We start from the raw sequence: 22,110 nt of genomic DNA on the forward strand, positions 1-22,110 counted from the left end.
TCAACTGGTTGGAGCTGCGTAGCATCCCAAGACTAGCAACAGGAAGGACAAGCAACATGAATTTGGCTTTCCCTCTAGCCCAGTGGTCCTCACTGGGGGTGATTTTGCCGCCCAAGGGACACTGGCCATGTCTGGAGACATTTTGGGTTGTTACAACTGGAGAGGATGTGGTGCTACTGACTTTTAGTGCGTAGTGGCCAGGGATGCTGCTAAACATCCTACAATGCACAGGAAGCTCCCAACACCAAAGAATTATCCGGCCTGAAATGCGAACTGTACCTAGGTTGAGAAACCCTGTCCCCACCCTTTACTAAGAACTAACATATAATCAAATCTTCTTAGCAACAATACCTTCCTTCCTTCAAGCTTGCCAAAAGAGCCTGCTATAACTAGAAAGAAGGGACTCAAAAAAACCCATAAGACACAGCTGGAGTTACCTGTGTTCTCTGATCGGTCTTGGGAAAAAGTAGTGGGCCTAAACTTGTCTGACAGAGGGAACCTGGTCCACGAGAGAAACCTATGCATGACCCTCCTATACTAAATATAATGCAAGACATTACAGACCAGAACTAAAGAGAAATGTGCGGCAGAATAATACATTTCAGTCTGAACAATTCAGAAAAAGAGAATCCTACAGTAAAACTGTATTTCAGAGATAGAAGATATGTCTGCTATGCAAGGAAGGCTTGTTCTGAGCACCCAGGAACAAAAACAATGCACCAAAATGAGTAACAGAGAAGAAAATAAGTCAAGGAAATAGAAGTGCTCAACTAGAGTGAAGAAAATAAAGGAGAGAATTAAGAAGTCCCATGAACAGGCAGTAAGATGAAAGAAAGGCATGGCCTCCTCACAGTACAACTGACTCAGCTAAACTGGATCCCTGAAACTAACAATAGAACATGATTAAACAATGAAACGATATAGAGGCAAAGACCTTATGCTACTAAATCAATTCTGAAAACACAAAACGTCTTTAAGAACCCACAATGACAAACACACGGCCACAAGGGGTTCCTGTGAACAGCAGAGTTCTCCAGGGGTGGCCATCCACCCAGACTGGGGGGAGTCCCAACATCTGCTGGGGTCTCACCAACAGGATTATCCACCCTGCCAAGAAATGGGTGGAAACACAGGTGGTTGTGTATTGAGGAGATATGTACAGCTGCTCAATTCCCTGCAAGAGTGAGCACCTGCCAGACATTGGCTAGAGCTGCTGAACAAAGCTAATTTCTCCTGCCAAAGAAAGTAGAATTTACAAAGAGCTGAGGAGATCATAAATTCACTGGTGAATATATCTGGTGCAGACAGGGATTTGGGGGAAGGCAAAATAAGTTAATGTGATGAAGTAGGAATTTATCATCAATATAACTGGTTGCTTAATATGGTTAGATAAACATTCCAAAACATGGAGATATTTTAAAGAGCTGTCTGAATTTCAGTGCCAAAATTGAATATACTTTGCACCTTCTAGAAACAAATCAGTACACAGTCAACACTTAGAAGTACTAGGTTTCAAAAGCTGAGTTTTTTTTATTTACACATGCTTACCTCAAATACTGAAAGGTCTTTCCTTCGGTAAATTTCATTTGCTGGAGGATGAAACCATCCACATTTCTTTGAGTGTCTTAACAAAATATTTTTACTTTTCATATATTTAAGACAGAATTCACACAGGTAAAGCTTTGGTAATCTGTTAAAATTTTAAAATCAAAGAATCAGATCGATGCTACTGTTCAGGGGAAAATATTAAATATTGTTCAATTTTCTCTAAGTCATAAAAAGGCTATAAAATAGTATTTGAAAGAAGTAGTTTCAAAAAAAAAGAAAAGAAAAAAGAAAGCCAGTAGTAAATAGAATGTACAAACCTTACATTATTTTTCAATATAATAATATTTGCTGTCTTTACTTTGTGAACAAATCATTTGTTTCCTTAGAAATATCCTACTGAAAGAAAGGTTTTCAGACTTGAAATCACTACTCTAAAAATCAACAATAAGATGGCATCCTGTCAGGTTAACTATGTATATTTCTTAAATTTCAGATTTAATGTCATAGTTTCAATAGTATATATGGTCAGTAGTGTAACTATAAGAATCTTTTATTCAGAGAGAAGTGAATTCATTATTTTTAAAAATGATATGCATACTTATAATGCAGAGAAGTCCTAGAATTGAGATGTTTCCATTTCTATTAATGGATGATGTAACTTTAAAGTTATTATCATAGTTAGATATGGTGTAAAGCAATAAATGTAGAAAAGTCAAAAGACATTATTTGTTTCTACCAATGCCACTGACTCTTTGAGTAACATTAGCCAAACAGTTTTCTCTCCCCTACCGACTTTTTCTCCACCTTAGAAATTATAACATTAAAAAAAATCGTAAGATCTTTTACTTGTACCCTATCACACTTAAATGGACATTGCTAGTCTTTACAAGAAAATGTTTAGAAGCACATTCAACGTCTTTGAAGTATAAGAATGGGGAAAAAGGTTTTGGGGAGAGTTAGATACAGACTCAGATAATAGTAATTTCAAATCTTGGAGTTATATGCAAATTTTATTCAAAGCTCTCAGAACACATGACTTATGATTACCCATGCAAATTAAAGCTCATAAGTGTCTTTTATTTTATTTTATTTTTGGCTGAGGAAGACTGGCCCTGGGCTAACATCTGTGCCCATGTTCCTCTACTTTATATGTGAGATGCCTGCTGCAGCACGGCTTGATAAGTGGTATGTAGGTCCGTGCCCAGGATCCGAACCTGCAAACCCCAGGCCGCAAAAGCAGACTGTGTGAACTTAACCACTACGCCACCAGGCTGGCCTCCATCATAAGTGTCTTCTAACAATTGTTCAAGAACACACAGCCAAGTGATACCAGCTGAGAAGAGAAACCAAGACTCCTGACTCTTAGTTTGCCACTTAACTTCTAGAACACCCTCCCCATTTTCTCCAGTTAGATGACTGGCCAGACATTCACATAGTAGAGAAAAGGACAATAACTATTCTAGAAGAAAAGCAAGTTTGTGATTATCAGAAACTTTGTAGGCTAAAAAATTTCAGAAGATACTAATAAAGTATACCCTGATGTACCTGAAATCTGTTTACAAGATATCCACTTTTAGATGTATTAATTCAGGACAATTTCACATCTAATCTTAGTTTAAGACAAGAGAAAACTCTAGTACCATTATTTTCTCTTCATTTTTAACAAGTTAGTTACAAACGGCTCTAAAACTCTAAAAGTAAAGATTTGGGTAAGGGTCTCTTAAGGCTACTCACTCCCAGATACTTTCTTCCATTTTTCCTTCTTTTGCTACATTTCTGTAAGAAACTTGAAAATAACATGCCAGAAATCAGAGACAAAACTAATAGGCCTAATTAGAAAAATGAAAAAGGCAAATGAGAAGAAACTATCCAATACTTTACAAAGGCTTTTTTTTCCTAATTTGGTTTCATATACAAATAACATTTACCCAATTAACCAAAGAGAGAAAGCATGGTGTAGAAGCTAAAAGGCAAAATTTACAATGCCTGTGTACCTAAGGAGTCTACACGGAACAGTGAATACTATAAAAAGGTGCTGGCAAAAGTAATGGTTTTGGAAACACTTAGAATCAGCTATCAAAATTTACGTCTTAAAAGTCATCTTATTCCTGCTTTAGAATCAAGAATTTTCCTTCCTCAGGGGCCAGGCTGGTGGCGTGGTGGTTAAGTTCGACACTCTGCTCTGGGGCCCGGGGTTCAAAAGTTTGGCTCCCAGGCGTGGACCTATGCACCGCTTAGCAAGCCATGCTGTGGCAGGCGTCCCACATATGAAAGTAGAGAAGATGGGCACAGATGTTAGCCCAGGGCCAATCTTCCTCAGCAAAAAGAGGAGGATCGGCAACTGATGTTAGCTCAAGGCTAATCTTTCTCACACACACACAAAAAAATTTCCTTCCTCACACATATGACATTAAAGTTATATACCTGCCAGGCTTATTCATTACCTTGCATATTCCTGTGGGTAAGGCGAGGAGTACCAGGTTTGGATTTCATATTTCCCAAATTCTATTACAGAAGGGTACCGGCCACAGTCTTCCACTCCACTTTCACACTCTATTTTCTGTCAGAGAGAGAGAAAAGAAAACAAATAAAATATAAGTAATAGAAGAGGATTTTTTCACTTACATTTTGGTTCTCTGACCAATGGATATGACCAGAATACTAATCTTAACTGTGAATTTTCGTGTTGAAAAAACACTATAGGTGTCTATGAAATAATAATCAACTTTGTGTAAGATTCATATATAAACAGATTAAGACCCTAAAAAACAGTATCACCAAGATAGAAAATGAGTATGACGTAAACATACACGAATGTCTATTGAACTGAATTCAACCATCTGTTGCAATGTATTAAAACTGAGGAAATCATAAGATGATGTGGCTGTTATACACTCTTACAATCTCTTGTTCCTCCACGAAGTAGTGTTTATCCCAATTGTAATTAAATAATCAATTGAGAAGTCTGGAGCTTAACATCCATCTCCTCTTACTCCCCTGACTCCCATGCAGTGAGCTATACGAGGTGAAGACTCTGCCTGCCTGATTCGCTGTGCTATTCCCAGGGTTTAGCACAGTGCCTGACACAGACAAGAAATGTTCATGAATGGAAAAGCCAGTGTTACCGTGTTGGAAAGAAAGGGCTTTAGATTTAACTGTATCTTTCAGATAATAGCCTGCTGCTGTTCATCATGTCTGTCTATGAATGCCAGAAGCAGGCTGAAAAAATGGTAATATTTAAGGACTTCAAATCTCAAAGACTGGGGGAAATTTTGACATTTATCTTAGCAAAAGGAAAAACAATACAAAGCATACTGATGGGGCAGAATGAGAAACGGAAATATCCAATAGCCTCTAAAGTAGAAACATCAGAAGTATTTCGCCCAAGTGGCTGCTACTAAAAATAAAGCTTAAGAACCTATGGATAGGGCTGGCCCCGTGGCTTAGCGGTTAAGTGCTCGCACTCCAATGCTGGCAGCCCGGGTGTGTCGCACCGACACACCGCTTCTCCGGCCGTGCTGAGGCCGCGTCCCACATAACAGCAACCAGAAGGATGTGCAACTATGACATACAACTGTCTACTGGGGCTTTGGGGGCAAAAATAAATAAATAAAATTAAAAAAAAAAAAAAAAAGTTGGGATCACTGGGCTATAAAAAAAAAAAAAGAACCTATGGATAGCCCCCTCCCCGCCAAAAAAGAAAGTGAGGTGGGGCAGGAGTCTATCCGTGACTACTGGGCCATAGCAACTGAAGGTGGTCTCCTGACATAAAAAAGTCACAGTCCATAACAAATTTGTCTTGAGAAGTCCAATAAGCTTTACTTTTCAATGTTTTGCTGACAATAAGCTAAGTAGAGTTAATATTTTAAGCAGAATCATTTAAAGAAATTTTTGGACAATGAATATAAAAGTGACTACCAACTGATCATGTGATACAATATTGCCTTCACCAATGCCAAAGAGTTAAAATTATGAGACATTTTTCATATGGCTGGCCATCTGTGTTGGAAGAAGCATTAGTAAATTTAAAAGCGACGGACTTCTTTTTGTTAATGATTTAAAATTGCTATTTTCTAAATCTGAACAAAAATAATCAGAAATCTATTGCTTCACACCTAGAAGCGTTTTTCAAAATCTGCCTCAACTACTGCTACTCTGGCCTATTTTCTGAGTCCAGCTGAGCCCTTTCCAACTTTTAAGAGTGGAGATAACTCTACAAAGTTATTGCTTTTGAAGGTACAGTCAACAAAAATTATCATGTAACAGTTAAAGAACCACAAGGGATTCTGAGGGAGAGTCTCTGTAAAATCAAAACAGCAATTTCATAATAGTCACACATACAAAAGTCACATATCATCCTTGTTACTATAATGTGGTATCCTGGCCTTACCTCCCAAGAAAGTTCCTGGGCCTGCTTAAAAACATCCAAATCCTCTTCAGTAACGGTATCCTTGTTTCCAATCACATTTATATCTGTACTTTCTTCTTTGATGCTTATTTTGATTTCATTATCTGTCATTTAAAACCAGCAGAAAGGGTATTCACTGACTTGAATCACAAGTAACCACTATATATAACCAAAACGGTACCAAATTAGTATAGTGGGCAAATAGGGATCCTTTTTTTTTTAAGCTTTATAAGCTTTTAGATATAAGCATTGCTCATAGATCCAGCAGTACCCTTTCCCTGCTGTGCCCAAATTTTTAATTGAATTATCACTGTCATCTTTTTATAGCTTCAATAAATAAATGAGGGACAGTAAGAACAACACAAAGCAAAATCATATTTTTCAACCAAGATTAGAAGTTATATCAATGTCTAGCTATGGAATTCCCACTATCACTTTTGAGAGAATAAAATCTACCACTTTGTCCAAATGACATTTTTGTTTTTTTGTTTTATAAATGGTAACAAATCTAATGGGCCAACTTGTTAAATGAAATTATGAAGTAAGTTTTCTCCCTAAGGTGAATACACAAATAGACACACACACATCCAAAAGCACACTTCACAGAATCACAGATCAGGCTTTGTTGAGAAGGAAGCAGGATGAACTTTGTCACGAGAAAGCAATGGAGCAGAGGGAAATGAGGAGCTGACATCCCCCCTGTTGGAAGCACTGACAGCACACGACCAAACAGGGCTGTGGCTGAAGAGGCGGCATGGGAAAGAACATGGCAGAAGCGTGACAGTGGCTAGTCATGCGGGACTACAAAGCCATAAGCAACGCTATGAAGGCATCTGGGGGTCCTAGTGTCACTACGAATGGAAATAAATAATAAAAGGTGGGAGAGTATTAGTTGGAAAAGCAACATTTTGGAGGTTTAGTCAGCATTAGAAAAAGGTCAAAGTTTCACTGCTTCTGTATGAAAGTGAAGTGAGAACAAGAGAAATAGCTAAGACCTATGTGACAAATAGGAATTGATTTATTTATTTTTTTCGGGGTTGGGGAGAAAGGGACGGGACGCAGGTTTGGTTGGAGCTTTGACCTTTTGCTTACCATCATCCTGATCAGGTTTAATCCTTCCGTCTGTCAAGCTCCCCTTCCCTGGTGAGGGGGTCCCCATCTGAGGGGTCACTTTATATTTTAATCTGCCTAGCATCCTGTGCTTTTTAAGGAAAGTTGTTCGCTTGAAGTGAGCAATTGCTTTAAAAATACGTCCTCTAGCCATCCCCCAGCTAGAGGAGGAGGCGTGAGTAATAAACCTACTTCTAATATCTCGTTTTCCAAAGAAATGGGCTTTAGATTTTGCCGTGGAAGATAATTCAGTTTTACGACGCATACGTTTGGGTGGTGCATAACTTGGGTGTCCCTTCTTTCGAGACTGTCCCTGAGTGGTATAGATATGAGAAAGTCCATCAAAGAGTGCCTTCAGCTGGCTGTTATTAGTAAGACTGCTAAAGGAGGGCACACTGGACTGGCTGGAAGAACTCTGCGGGGAGGTAGAAGAAGTGGAAGTGCTGGACTTTTGTGAACTGGGGCTCTGACCAGAGATGGGGGTTGGGGGTAGAAGTGAAGAAGGTGGAGGTTTTAGCTTTTGTGTGGTACCTGTAGCCAACACATGAGAAGTGCATGACTGTTTCTGAGAGACCTTTTTCCTTGGACGATAGTGCTTTGAAAAGTCTATTATTTCACCTCGTGATCTGCGACCATCAGGTGATGGTGTAAAAAACTTAGTAAGGCCATCAATGAGCCCTTTGGTTTTCTTGTTAACTTTAAGTGTAGAGGCAGAAATGTAGGTGGAGGTGGTGGTGATTTTGGTGGTGGCACCAGGCCGAGTGGGGTCTGTAACAGCCAATCTGCTGCTTGAGTCCTTCCCAGATGCAGCATGACCAGATGAAGGTGTGGTACAGACTTTAGTCTTTTGACCCCTACCAGGTGACCCCCTTCCTGTGAATGCATTCATGGATCCTTCATCACTGGTTACAGACCTAGGCAAAAATTTAGAGAATAGTATCAGCATTTAATAATAGAATTATAAAGGTATCTAAAACAAATTTATAGCAACTAGAGGCATTCAATGTGCTTAAACTTAAGAAACGGAATTGCAACCCTAAGAACTGTTTTCGTGTGTGTGCCTCCACTTAGATGTTTCTCTGCTGAAGCAGGTAGCAGCAACTGCATTTCATGTCATGATTCTCCCAGGGCCCATCCAACAGGTACTGGAAAAATCCATGTGGACCCAAGGGCAATATACGTTAAGAAACTTTTGGAAGAGACTAAAAGAACACCCAATGCTTTCATTATAATTAAATAAAAATGCTACCCCTTGTGTTGTCACAAGTAATTATGATTTCCTGAAATGTCTTTTTTAAAGTATTAAAGGAAATAAGTCCTAAGTGTTACAAAAGAATAAGCTTATCTCATCTTTACTTAGAAGCAATTTTAACTCAATTTGAAAATTATGTCAATCGAATTTGGGTTTTTTTAAAAATAGAAAACATTAAAAGATACCCTCTTTCTCTCAGCATTTTATGCTTAGAATGATAACCAATAATACTCTCTAAGTAGAGGAGACAATTAATTACAGCATAAAATATTGCTGAAAAAAGGACAACAATAGCAAAAAACTGAAGAAATGATTAAAGAAAAGCTACAGCGGGTCAGACATGACATGGAAAGTCTGGTGAAGAAGCAGCACATTTACCATGGTCATTATCAGACACTGGCGTCAGAATCTTTATACGCTGGTTCTGACTGCTAGTTCAGTTCATTTCACGCTGGTTCTGCCCATACAGCTGTGTGGTCACCAGAGACTGGAGGTCATTCCACTAACACAGCTGCTTACAGGAACAGCAGCTGCCTGCCTTCACCTCAGGCTAGAACTTGCAAAGCTACCCATTTTGCAGCAGAATTATATACAATAGAAACATTTGTACATGAATTATGGCAGTGCTGGGGCCCAAGAATGCACTTCAAAAATTATCAATTTAGCTGAAGGCTAATAATGAAGAAATGGAAGCCTGAAAATATGATACTGAATTATAAAAATATCTTAAGTAATTACAAATAGAAGAGCACATTTTAGTGGTCATCTTGTACATAAAGATTTAATGAACAGTTTTGGCAGTCTGCTGAAGGGGAGGCTGGTGCAGATCAACGGGTCAAGCTACCAGGCTCATCTAAGGTGGCTCAACCACCAGGAGCTTTGCCCGACGCCACCGATTCAGCCAAATCAGGTTAACGCTGGAGATCTCTAGTGTCACAGCGAGGGTTACCAATAAACAACTCATCCAGGCTACAATGTTTCGCATTTGAATGCTGCATTTGGACTGTATCTGGAATCGATTGCCCAGAAAGGATAATATGCTTATAAAGCATGTAAAAAGGAAAACTCCCTAGACTGTCTTAAAAATTCCTAAGCTCAAAGGACAATTTTGGACAAACAAAAAGTTAGGATTGGTGCCAGATGTAATTTTCAGCTGTGTCCTTTGTTTAGAAAGTTTATATCCTAATTTGGTTTTTTTAATTGGGCCCTGAGGATACAGTCCCATTTTAAGAACAATGCTTACACAGAATGAATGCAAAAACATATAATTTCTACTTCAAATGATGCTAATATGAAAGATTTTATTCACAAATGTTTCATGTTTGCCTCCAGAAATTAACAAAAATTCCACTTAAAACTGTCCACCAGTTAGAGGATTTTCATAGAAAACTCTAGAAAGGAACATCATACATTTTCTATGTCGCCTTTGAGAGATAAAGGTGCAGGAGGATACTGTTTTTCAGAGAGCAGGGATACAGTGAATTGCTTCAGATAAAATTAGGGGGAAAAGAGTAAGCAAGCGAGCAAGATACCTGGTGTTCGTTCACGGTGTGTGGTGTGTGCGGAGCACCTCATTTCTACATCACAATGGCCCTTTCACTAAGCCTAAAGAGACGGGCAATGGTCTTACTGATAGAACTGCCTCAGATATGCAAGTCGACTGATTTCATGTGTAAACACCTTATTTAATGCTGACAGTCAAATCTATACTCGATACAGGTTAAAAAAATACACCCATTTCACTTCTTCTCTTTTCTCTACTTCTCCAAGTAACTCCTGCTAAATGTTCTACTGGGCTTTAGTGGCAACTATATGGCAACAGGCTAGTGGAAATGGGGTTATCACAGTAGGTCATTGCAAATAGAGTATTTTGTATGTCTGTTTGCACACATGTGCACATACCAAATGGTCCTGTCTAACTCTTCGGGGACAAACATGAGGACAGTCATTTGCAGGTTTCTCAGAAGCTCCAATTTCATTAAAGGGATCCTAAAAAGTTGTAATACTAACTAAATCAGCATAGAAAAGAGAAGTATTTTGCTAAAATGTTATCTGGAGCAATAAAAAAGATTCATAATAGGCATGGACAAATCCCTCTCTTGTTTTAAAATTCCCATAAAAATGCTTATATAATTAAGCACTTCTAATGTACAGCCAGTAATAAAGTAGGCTGAATGACTGTTTCCAATTCTTACATTCTGCTTCCATCCTGCAGCTTGAAAAATGTCGCTTAGCATCACAAATACTGCCAAAAGAAGACCCCAAAATGCCAATTGTAATTAAAAATGTTATTTTCAAAAAATTTCCACAGCTTATGCTAATAGGAGAAATAGTCCTCATCCCTTGAGTTTGTAAAAATGATGCTAAAAAGTTAATGGAATCTAAGGGGGTTACAATCACCTATATTTTAAAGCACAACATAAAAGATTTCTTTTGATAAGATCTCAACCTACAACAATCGTTGCTTTAATTTATTTTTCGGTCGTCCAATGGGTTTTGCATATCGTCGTTTTATTTGTGCAGCTTTCTCATGAAGTAGTTTTCTTCCCTTTTTCTTTGGTCTGCAGACTTGGCAAATCCACATCCCTGAATTAATATATATATGAGAAAAATATTTTAATGTTTCATTTTAGGAGAGAGATTAAATATAAACTGCAGCTGTAATAAGCTGCCCAAGGATGCCTGTATGCAGAACTAGACTCCAGAAGGTGGATCGTTCCCTTTTGTTATTCTCCTCAGGAAGACGTCATTAACGGTCAGTATCCCCTGGGTCAAGTCAGTGAGAGCAGAGGGCTGCCCCTATCTCAGGACCCTTCCATTAGGCTTTTCCCAACATGTCACCAAGCCTCCCTCTACCACATAAACACACATGAAAACCCGATCATGTCAGATATATCTTTTGATTTGAGGAAGATATTTTCAAGTCAATCAGTTTTTGGAACTTCTGGAAAAAAATATTTGTTTTATCGTCTCTGGAAATTTTCCACACTAAAAAAAATTATCTGTATAAAATATAATTTTTAAATTAAAACTGAAAAATTTTAAGTACAATGGAACTACAATAATTAAAACTATACATCTGGCACAGGGAAATAGATCAACGGATGAGAACTGAAAGACCAGAACAACGGAAGCCTATAGAAAAATTCAGCTTATCCAAAAAGGTCTTATTTCAAATCAGTGAGGAAAGGATAAAATGATTCAGTAAGTGGTGACAGAACAAACAGTTATCTATCTGGAAGGAAAAGAATTATTTCCTATCCTTTATGAAAATAAATGCTAGGCAGATGAATATTATAATATGCCAAATTTAAATGTTACAAGTACCAGGCAAAATATGTGGATATTTATATAAGCTAAGCGTGACTGACATGTAAGACTGAAGCCATAAAGAAAATGATTCATGGATTTGACTACATAAAAATATAGAGAGCTTCTGCAAATCAGTAAGAAAAAGGTGAAAAACCCCAATAGAAAAATGATTAATGGATAAAAACAGGCACTTTACAAAGATGATATACAAACAGCCAATAATCAAACACAAAAAAGTTCAATCTCACTGCTTAAAGAAAAAAATTATTGGACATCTTTTTTCTATTATCAAATTGGTAAAAATTTAAAATAATAACACGATTTCATTGAATCTAAGACACTACTGACTATCAGATACATCTGATTTCAAAGACATTAAACGTAAATAAAGTGTGTCTTAGTCTCAATGATATATAGTAATGGTGAGTGTTGATCATAACACAGGGAAACAGGTATTCTCATACACTGGTGGTGGGTCCGAAAACTGATACACGCTTTCACGTACATAGCCTTTTCCAGCAATTCCTCCCCTAGGAATTTATCTTAAGGCAATAACTGTGTACGGAAAAAATTGGAAACATTTGTAATGTCCACCATGGGGCATTGGTTAAATAAGTTATGGTTTTTTTTATACATGGGGTTGCAAAATCAGATATGTTCAGGAACTACCCAGGTACAATATATGTGACTGAAGCAAGCTAGAATGTAAGACAATAGAGAGTAGTGAGATTGGGGCAAATTGGAGCACACATACTCTACCTAAGGACTCGAATTCAAAATTTTTAACATACTGTACCAGCTCTTCTATAATACATTTAGAGAACTCTTTAAAATATATATAATATGATATTGTACCAACAAAGCATATCTGTGTCCCACAGTCACCAAGTCTATAACCCCCACTCTATATACTATGGAGTTCTATATACTACACACTTATTAAAAACTATGTTTAGGAAAATATTTAACGATGTGGGAATGCTAGAATCTATTGTTAGGAGGGTAAAAGCATAATGTTACAAAAATATGTACAGAATGTTCCGTTTCTTTTTAAAAGGGTGTGTGGAGGCAGAGAAGGAATTTCTAATTGATTGTTCTTTTTATTTCTTTTTGTCAATCTGTATTTTCTAAATCTTTCACAATGAAAATTTATAAATTTTGTAATAAGGCAAAGTTATTTTTAATGTTTAACATATTATAAAATGAGAAAAAGGAGACTGAGGTAGGCTTGCTTACACAATAGAGACGAAAATCCTTATTCTATACGGATATATCTATAGGACAGTTCAGACGCTCATGTTCAAAATATCAACTAATGGCCAAGAAAATGGTGATGGCTCCTCTCATGGGACTGTGGAGTCATCACTATCACCATCATCAAAAATAGGTAATTTCCCACCTCTGAACACAGTACTGAATAATATGGAGAGTGTTCTAAACTTCTGACCTACCTAAACTTATTCTAATAGGGGAGTGCTTTCCAGAGAGGAATGGTCTTTTTTATCCCTGTTTCTAAATTAGAGTCTTTATTACATACATTACCCTCAAACTAAATGCTTTTACACTCCTCTGTTCACAACCTGTGCCAAACCCACAAGTATAAGGAAGGTGGGAGGGATGAAAATATGCCTCAGGAACCTGTCTACCTCTGGGTTGTTAGACATCGGGACAAGGCTAATGAGTAGGTAATAAAACACATTTTTAGTATGGTTTAAAAGTTCACCTTTTGGCATTCTGGAAAGTGGGGGGTCACAGCACTCCATATGGAATCCTCTATCACAGGAGTCACAAAAAAGCATATTATCCTGTAATATAGCATATTAGAGACTAATTGAGACTGAAACCAACGGTAAAGGCCACAAATTCTTATGTTATCTGACTTACAGTAATAAAATATAATGAAGGAGCACCACGATCCCTGTTGAAATTTGACATTTATGTATTTAAAACTTAGGAAAGAAAATAGCAACAGTCTACAAAAAAGAAAAACTTTAACACTGAAAACTAACAATTTACCTGGAGATGGACTATTGAGAGCCGTACTTACTGCATTTTTGCCTTGGATTCTACATGCACTGCAGGTCTTGCATTCGATGCACTGCCATCTTAAGGCCTTTACATTTGTTGTTAATTCAGGACAAAATTTCAAACAGGATGGGTGTCCTATAAGAATAAAAAGCAAACTGCTTTATGGGAATGGTGCCTGCCATTTTTTAAACTCCCATTCCCTAATACTTAATAGATAGCAATGACGCCAGCCAAAGAACCTTAAGAACTTGAAAATACAAAAAGATCAGAGAATCCAAGGTATACTTTCCTTTCTGCTTTTTCTTTCCCTGCATGTATCGCAGTGACTGTAAAAATGTTTTCCCTGAGAGAAATTTGGAAAATTTATACCAATTCCAATCACAAGTCTTGGAGAACTTGAAGATAACGTATGCTCAGATCATATTCTCAACCCTGTGTCTTCTGTTAAATCTCCTGCCCTCCCCATCTTCATCAACCACCATTTACCCAAAGTTTTCTGGTTTGCCAGACTGTGAGGGGAGTGCTGAAGTTCAAACAATTCCTGCTCTCTGTGTGTGATGAAATCATAAAACTTAAAACTACAGTTAGCTAAATAAAAAACTGGGGCTGCTTAACACAATACAACTATGAATGCCAAAAACAACAACAACAAAAAAAACCAATAGTATACAAAGAATATCCCATTGCTGGGATATAGAAGGAAGATACTATTGCCACCTTGCCCCCAAATTCCTGAATTTAAACTCTGGAAGTAAGAGCAGAAATAGCGAATTTGAGAACTAAGAAGCTGAAAGATCCAGGTCACTAGACTATGTCAAGAAGCACACCCTCAGCAGGCTTCCCCCATTTTTCTGAGTATTTAGCCTTTCCACACTGTTTTGAGCACACTTGTCATCTAGCAGCTCTCACTTCACAGAGGAAATCTGGAGACCCCCAGGGGCAACGTCATTCAAGGAAGCCAGCCAGGCTGCACTGAGGAATCGATTTCTCCAAAAGGCTTGGGGAGTGTGAGCCTAGACTCTTTGAAAGGCAGTTCAGTTTAAAATCTGATGGTCTTTTATCACATAAACCTGAGATCTCCAAACTTGATTTTATTTTTCTAAATCTGGTTTTAAAATAGTAAGAACATTAGTAAATCCCATGTGAAAGAACTTATAACCAAGCTGCAAAAGAAATCCGAGGAGTAATAAAAAAAGCAGATTCTGCAATTTCAAAACTGTTTTATAATTTCCTGACTTTGGCAGGCTCATTGTTTAAATATGTATTTTGGGTTGCTGCCAAAAAGGTCCTCCTCCCTAAAGCTTAACAGGTGCTTCATAAAATTCCACCCACCAGGAGATTGGGCTTTTTGAAGTAAAAACATTCAAAATCAATCATCAGTGCCGTTAATAAAAGCACACTATTCCTGAGTTAAAAAAAAAAAAGTCTCAACATCTGTATTTAAGATGTTGAGCAAATAAAATGTTGTCATAGGATTGCGACCTCAGGCAGAAGAGACACCCAGGCAAATGCATTTAACCTACCACACCACTCTTTTACAAGGGCTTCTCTCATTCAAATGAATGCCTGGGGGTAGGGAGGCGTTAAATATATAAAAATGATATCAATCACCTCTTTCTGCTCAGGAACAGCAAAGATAGCTTGCTTGTCGACTTTGAGAAGTATACTCTGAAGGGGGAGGGGAGAGGTCTACTTTGATCAGGGATTTTTTTTTTCCCCTTATATAGTGAGGGGGGTAAAAACTCAAGTTTTAAAGAACAGCAATTTAAATTCCATCCTTAAAATGGGTCCCATCAGTTTAAAAGTATACCATTTACTTTTTTTTCCTGCCTTTTTATTACTTCCTGTAAGTCATACATCACTAGCACATATGACCTCAATTTCATGCACTAAATTTTTCTCTACACTAAAATCTGCTTTTGTACTCTGTAGTTTAATAGTAACTAAGGTAATTCACATCATATTACAGCTTACTATTTATTCTCACATCTATTCTATGAAAAATACTTTTTAATAATTATACATTTTGAAGATTAATGGGTTTCAGCTACTTTCAATCAAGAGCGAGGAATATTCTTCCTCTTATTGCTTTCCCTCACTTTAAGCAATATTATTTATCTCAACTAGTACTATTTAAGCTATCCTATCAAATTCTAAAATCTCCAGCCTATCTTTCCTTTAGGCAGCAATCTTACCTTTATTTAGCTCAAGAGAATTGGCCATAGATCCCTTCCAGCTCTAAATTTCTAAGATTCTGTAAAGGATGCTGAGGGATGAAGAAATATTTCCATTTTATTTTCTCATGGCCAACTTTAAAATAACACAAAAGACTGTAACTGAGTCTTGATATACTACTCACAATCTATAGTAATTAGATAAAGGACAACAGTGCTATTGATAATGCAATTTCTTACCTCTCAGTTAGCCATTCCATAAACTCAACAATTCCCTCTAAAATTTGGGTTCTTTCTGCTGACACAGTTCTTGATGGTCTGTCTTTCTGTAGTTTGTTTCACTTTTGTGGTTTGTAATTTATCAGATTTCAGAGCATAATATGTATTCATTCACTCATTCATTCTTATTACAAACACATACTAAACACTAGTAGCTTATAACGGTTTCATCTAGCAAAACCAAAGGAAAACTGTTTAAAATTAAACAAGTACCGATGAGACCACAAACCAGTAGAAATGATTTTTGAAGGAACTACTGTGGGAGAAAAAAAGCACAGGCTCTGTAGTAGACAGAATAATGGCCCCCAAAGATGTCTCTGCTGTAATCTCTGTAGCCTGCTTGACATGGCAAAAGGGACTTTGCAAATGTGACTAAGGGTACAGGGTTTGTGATGGGGAGATTATCCTGGCTTATCTGGGTGGGCCCAATCTAACCACAAGTACTTAAAAGCAGAGAATCTTTTCCAGCTGGGTTAGTACAACAAGATGAAAGAAGGAGGAGGAGAGGTTCAAAGCAGGAGACAGACTCCACCCAGCTTTGTCAGCTTTGAATAGGGACGGGGGGGGGGGGGGGGGCACAAGCCAAGGAATATGGGCTGCCTCTAGAAGCAGGGAACGACATTCACCTGACAGCTAGCAAGAAAATGGGAATCTCAGTCCTACAAACACAAGGAACTAAATTCTGTCAACAACTTTGTGGTAATTTGTTACAGCAGCAGTGAAAAACTAATAAAGACTCAGACACTGGGTCCCTCGGACTAGCTATCTAACCAACCACCAGTCTATCTGAGACACAGTGAGGAAAAGGACAGACAATTCAGATCAATAGTCTAACGGGAAAGACAGACACTAAACACGAATTAAATTAACACGTGATGACAGGGTAGCTCAGAGATATGGAAGAATCTAGCAGGAGGTTAAAGGAAGACCTTCCTAAAGAAGAGACCCAAAGGATGAGTGAGGTTAGATGGGACCAGAGGAGGGGCAGGACAGGAGAAGTTAGCATGTGCAGAGGAAGAGAAGAGCATGGTACATTTAAGGAGTGGAAAGAGGTTGAATATAACTAGTGTGCATAATATGAAGGGGATAGTGATGTGGAATGGGGTTAACAGGAGCCCAATCTGGGAGAGTTTTTTAGGGCTATATTAAAGAATGGATTTCCTAAGGGTAATTGGTAACTACTGAAAAATTCTGTGATTAGATTTACAATTTACAAAAGTAACAGGCTGCAGTATGGAAAATGGATGAGGGGAAAAAGGGTCAAGATTAGATTTAGGTTATTATAATAGCAGACTGAGTGGGTTTGGTGGGGGTGTGTGGATATACTGAGGATGTGGGATATATATTAGGACACAGAATCAATGCGTTTTTGGTGATTCCTTGGTGTGAGAGAAAAGGACAGAGGATGGTTTGTGGAACTGAATGAGTAGCCGGTGGGTGCCATTTGCTGAAATGAGAAATCCCTGAGGAGAAGTTAGATGTTGGTTGTTTGCTGAGATTTCTGTTGTTATTGTTGTGGTCGTTGTTTTTGGGTGGAGGCAGCAGTGCAAGCCTGATAAGCTGTTTTGGATATTAACTCTGAGGAGCCTATGGGGCGTCCAAGTGGAGAAGTTCTGGAGGCATTTACATCTAAGGGTCCAGAGCTCAGAAGAAGACATGAAGCAAAGTAAGAAACACAGGGCCAAGGACAGAAGCCTGAAGAAACACTGAGGTGAGGAGATGCAGAGAGGCCTAGGAGCTAACAAAAGATGTGGAAGGAAGTGGTAGAGAGAAAACACGGAGAACACCGTATCACAGAAGCCAAAGGAAGAGAACATTTCAAGGAAAAAGATTCTCAACAGGTCAAATATGGCTGAGAAGAGTATTTGGTGTGGATTGAATGATGTCCACTAGATTCTCACGAAGACTGAAAAGCGACCTTTAGATTTGGCTACGTGGAGGTCACTGTTAATCCTGACAGGCACAATTTTAGTGAAACAACAGGCCAGAAGCAAGCTTTCTGCTTCCTGTTTCTCCACTTGGATGGACAATCCAGCTTTGGGCTTGTGGAGGGTGAGGCTCATCAATCCTTCCTCCTCCATTTCTATCTATTCCTCTTTGGATTCCATCTTTAGGTTTCTTTCTAGTCAAGGGTCTCCTTCTCAACCTCGTTATTCAAACTGTGTCTACTCAGTGTGAAACTGGATGACTAACCAACCAATCCCTGGGTTTTCTCACAGTGACCTTAACAAACTAGCGATCTTTTTTTTATACCTATATATCCATATAATGCACCACCTAGCTCACTCTGGGAGCAGAAGGTAGGCCAAGTTTTGTTCAGGGTTAACACACAAATAAAGACAAACCCAGAAGAGACTTCAGGTCTCCTGAGAGCAGATTGTTATTCGACCCCACAGCTCTTGCTCCCTTTACTGTACAAAGGTGATTTTTCTTTCTCTCCCAGCTGCATCACAGCAGTCTTTCTCTGTCTTCAGTTTCAACGAGCTTCCACTTAGAATGATGCTGTAATTTTGAACTGTACACTTATCTTAGATTTGCTAATTTGAAAACACACATGCACACAACTCATCTGTAAGTAAGATTTAACCACCCAGCAATCTGAGCAGCAGACACAAAATTTCATTTGGTATAATATCTAATACTTATGTGAAGCTAATTAAAGATAATTTGGTCTTAATGAGGCAAAGAGAATATAACAGTGTTAATTTCAAAGTAGGCTGATCCATGAAAGTCAAGTAAAATCTCTTCCTAGTCCCAACATTTCCATAGACCTAAAGACTATCTGATGATTCTCACATTCATATTAGTGGTTAGAATGATCCTCCACGTTTGTGTAATGTTTCATAGTTACTGATAATCTTCACATCATTACCTCACTGGATCCTCACAACAGTCCTGTGGATGCAGGGTGCAGACGTCATCCTCTGCATTTTACAGATATGGAAAACTGCAGTTAAACCTCCGGCAAGCAGAAGAGAACTGGAACACCACATTTGGGGCTCCTTGCATTATGCACCTCACCTCACATTTTTCCTACCTGCAAACTTGATTTTCAAAAGAACTTTTAGCAGGAAAAACAGTTAACAAAAATACTGCCCATTTGCAGCACTGAGCCATCTTAAAAATAGAGAAATTTCTAATTGGCTTTACTTTATGATGTAAGCAGAAGAAACATTTATTACTTCCATCTCTGAAATCTAAGTAGAGTCTAAATGTGACATCATACAAACGGTACTTCAGATAGAGGTGACCAAAAAGCAACAGGCACATATGGGAAACACATTTAAGAATGATCCTCTTTATGGGCTGCCATCTATCTATACTTCCTTTTTTTTTTTTGGTTTTATACTACCATGGGTATTTTTTTCACATAAACATCTTACATCAGGGATTCCTTGGATCATTACAAAGTCTCAGTTCAATCCTAGAACCAACAGACTCTTCTACGTGTGAGACAGCGGCCATTTCCATAAGGCCAACTAAAGGTACCAAAAACTCTGTAATTCCCACTTGAGAAACTGGACTGGACCATGACACCGGGGCTTCCACCATTATTAGTGGGCACTTTTGAGCCATGCCAGCCTATTTTATTCTTTTATCCCTATAATCACCAAGGTGTCATAACAGATCACTATAACTACAAGAATTCCCCCAAGCTCTCTAAGAAGAACCATATTTTATTTTGATCCTTCTATTTAAAGACTAGCAAATAACAAAGTCCACTCATCTGATCTACTAGATGAAGTAAATGTCTACAGTGCATCTCCCTGAGTTAGGAACAAAGGTTTTTTTGACTTAAGTAGCTAAATCCAGAATGGCACAGTACACTCAAGGGAAGATTAAGTGAACCTCAACACTAGAGCCGGATCCCACTGTGGAGTCCAGAGAAGCACTCTGAGCCATCCTCAATACTAAACAAAGGGAAACGATGACCCCAGGGCTTGAATTTCTGCCATGACCCATACCTCAACCCCAAGCTTCTGGCTCTTTCTACCTGAAGGGAAGGGGAAAGACTGGCTTACAAAATGACTCTAGCTATATAAGCCTCTAGACACTATTCTCAATCCATTCTTCTCCATTTGTTAAAAGAGAAAACAAGAGAGTGTTTTTGAAAAGAGAAAACATAACACTACACCTACACACCCTGGAAAAATAAGAAACTTTAGAGGAAAAAAATTTCAGTGACCTCAAAGTATAAAGGAGATCAAACCTCTCCTTTGGCAGGTCTTCAATCTGGGAAAGACAAGGGGAGATTGATTACATCAGAAAATCTAAGATCTGCCTGCTTAGAATTACACCTTTATGCCCTGTGAAAGAGGCCCTGAAGTTGTGATCTAGAAGATAATGATCTCGAATTCCTTATCAACTCATGTAAGTGTATCACCAGAGGTAAGGAAATATATGAAGGGAACTTTTCTTCCCACATTAAGTGCATCTTTAATCTGTCTTGGCGCCCAGACAAATAAATACTCAAGAAATAAAATAATGAAAGGTGTTTTTAAAGTACCACCTTAACAATCACAAAGGGTAAACCCTAGACAAGGGAACACCATTAAATTGATCAGGCAGTTAAACAAAAGAATAATTCATTCAGAATGAGCCTCGTGAGAAAACCCAAAAGATAACTACAGAGTCAGAACTGATGAGTGAGGCACTACCTCACCAGGATAAAACAGGGAGATTGTAGGGTTGAAATTTATTAAAATGAACATACAGATAATGTTTCCATGCCCTTTTGTCACTATCCATGATACCATGGGCAGGTAAAAGAATTTTAATGAATCTGTAAAGCCCATCAAAAAGAGTGTCAGAATGCATTTCTTAAGCAGAGTTTGAAATGTCTTATTTCCAAGGCTCTCCTCTCCTAGTCAGGTCCTGAAAGCTGCGGAACCACATAGGGCCTATCAGGTTAAACCTTCACAGGAGGAGGAAGGATCGTTACACAACAACGTCATTCTTCAGTGTGAAACATTTCCTCTATCCAACCATCAAGCAGCTGTCTTAAATGGTGATAAGATTTAAATTACTCACAGCAATCAAGGACAACAATATCAAACATGCCAAATAATAACAATGGCTGACATTTATAGTTCACTTACCATAGTTCTTGTAGACCCTGTGCTAGGCTATTTACTTGTGTTCTCTCATTTAACTCCCACAAAACCCAAGAGATAGGTGCTACCATTATCTAATTTTCTAATGAGGAAACTCAGGCTCAGAATGGTTAAATAACTAACTCAAGGAAGAGGAGCTGGACTATGGCTGGCTCTCAAGTTGGCTCTTAACCACTATACTATACTGACATCCTAAATGAGTATGTTAGGGTGTTGCGCAGGTTTGCTGTTGTTTCTAAAGATAACTATAACTAGAGAACTACTTGGTCATGAATTTTAAAATAACACTTTGGGGATAAAAGTTTCAGTAGTCTAGGGGAAGAAAATTTTAAAAATTAAAACGAAGAGATTAATTTTTAAAAATCCAATAACTTCCACTTAATTTGTTGATATATATATTTGTGTATGTGTACGTATATAAGTATGTGTATATGTGTGTGTATATACATACATCTAACCATATATCTATCTCACCTAGGCAACTATCACCTGCTTAACAAGAAGGAAGACTGGCTTGGTAAGACAAATTCTTTTAATGTAAGCACAATTTGACTTTTAATCTCCATTATAAAAGTGGAGATGTGGTCTTAAAATCTTATGCTGAGAAAAAGGCAGAGGTGACAGCTACCTTGAAAGCATTTTGGGTATTGGCGTTTGACAACGGTCCAGTGTCCCTACCCAGCAATTCCTTAATTTCAATATCACCTTCTGCATAGATCACTCTTTTCCTATCTTATTCTAGGCAATTTGAATTTCTTTCATGCCTGATGATTTCTTGATTCTATCATTGCAGTTTCCAGAACACTGTCCCTTTCATTTGGAGTCACACAGAGCTGGGCTGTTATATTATATTTCACCAGTAGGTGTCATGACCTGAAACACTAT

At 38.1% G+C, this 22,110-nt stretch overlaps 1 protein-coding gene across 5 annotated transcripts in view; it reads right to left on the reverse strand.

Annotated features, from left to right (window-relative positions):
• The window catches only part of KAT6B (lysine acetyltransferase 6B), a 184,030-nt gene that overhangs the window by 46,357 nt on the left and 115,563 nt on the right, over positions 1 to 22,110 (reverse strand). For 3 of the 5 annotated variants that reach the window (XM_058543124.1, XM_058543123.1, XM_058543122.1), the window contains exons 5-11: positions 13,678 to 13,793; positions 13,354 to 13,435; positions 10,772 to 10,904; positions 7,049 to 7,980; positions 5,939 to 6,060; positions 3,993 to 4,108; positions 1,549 to 1,690 (exon numbers count right to left, since the gene is read on the reverse strand). In XM_058543124.1, coding sequence (XP_058399107.1) covers positions 1,549 to 1,690; positions 3,993 to 4,108; positions 5,939 to 6,060; positions 7,049 to 7,980; positions 10,772 to 10,904; positions 13,354 to 13,435; positions 13,678 to 13,793 — 1,643 coding nt within the window. The remainder of the gene's footprint in view (positions 1 to 1,548; positions 1,691 to 3,992; positions 4,109 to 5,938; positions 6,061 to 7,048; positions 7,981 to 10,771; positions 10,905 to 13,353; positions 13,436 to 13,677; positions 13,794 to 22,110) is intronic. The other 2 variants (XM_058543125.1, XM_058543126.1) reach the window with 2 other exon arrangements.

This window comes from Diceros bicornis, chromosome 6 (assembly GCF_020826845.1).
Source record: "Diceros bicornis minor isolate mBicDic1 chromosome 6, mDicBic1.mat.cur, whole genome shotgun sequence".
Taxonomy (NCBI): domain Eukaryota; kingdom Metazoa; phylum Chordata; class Mammalia; order Perissodactyla; family Rhinocerotidae; genus Diceros; species Diceros bicornis.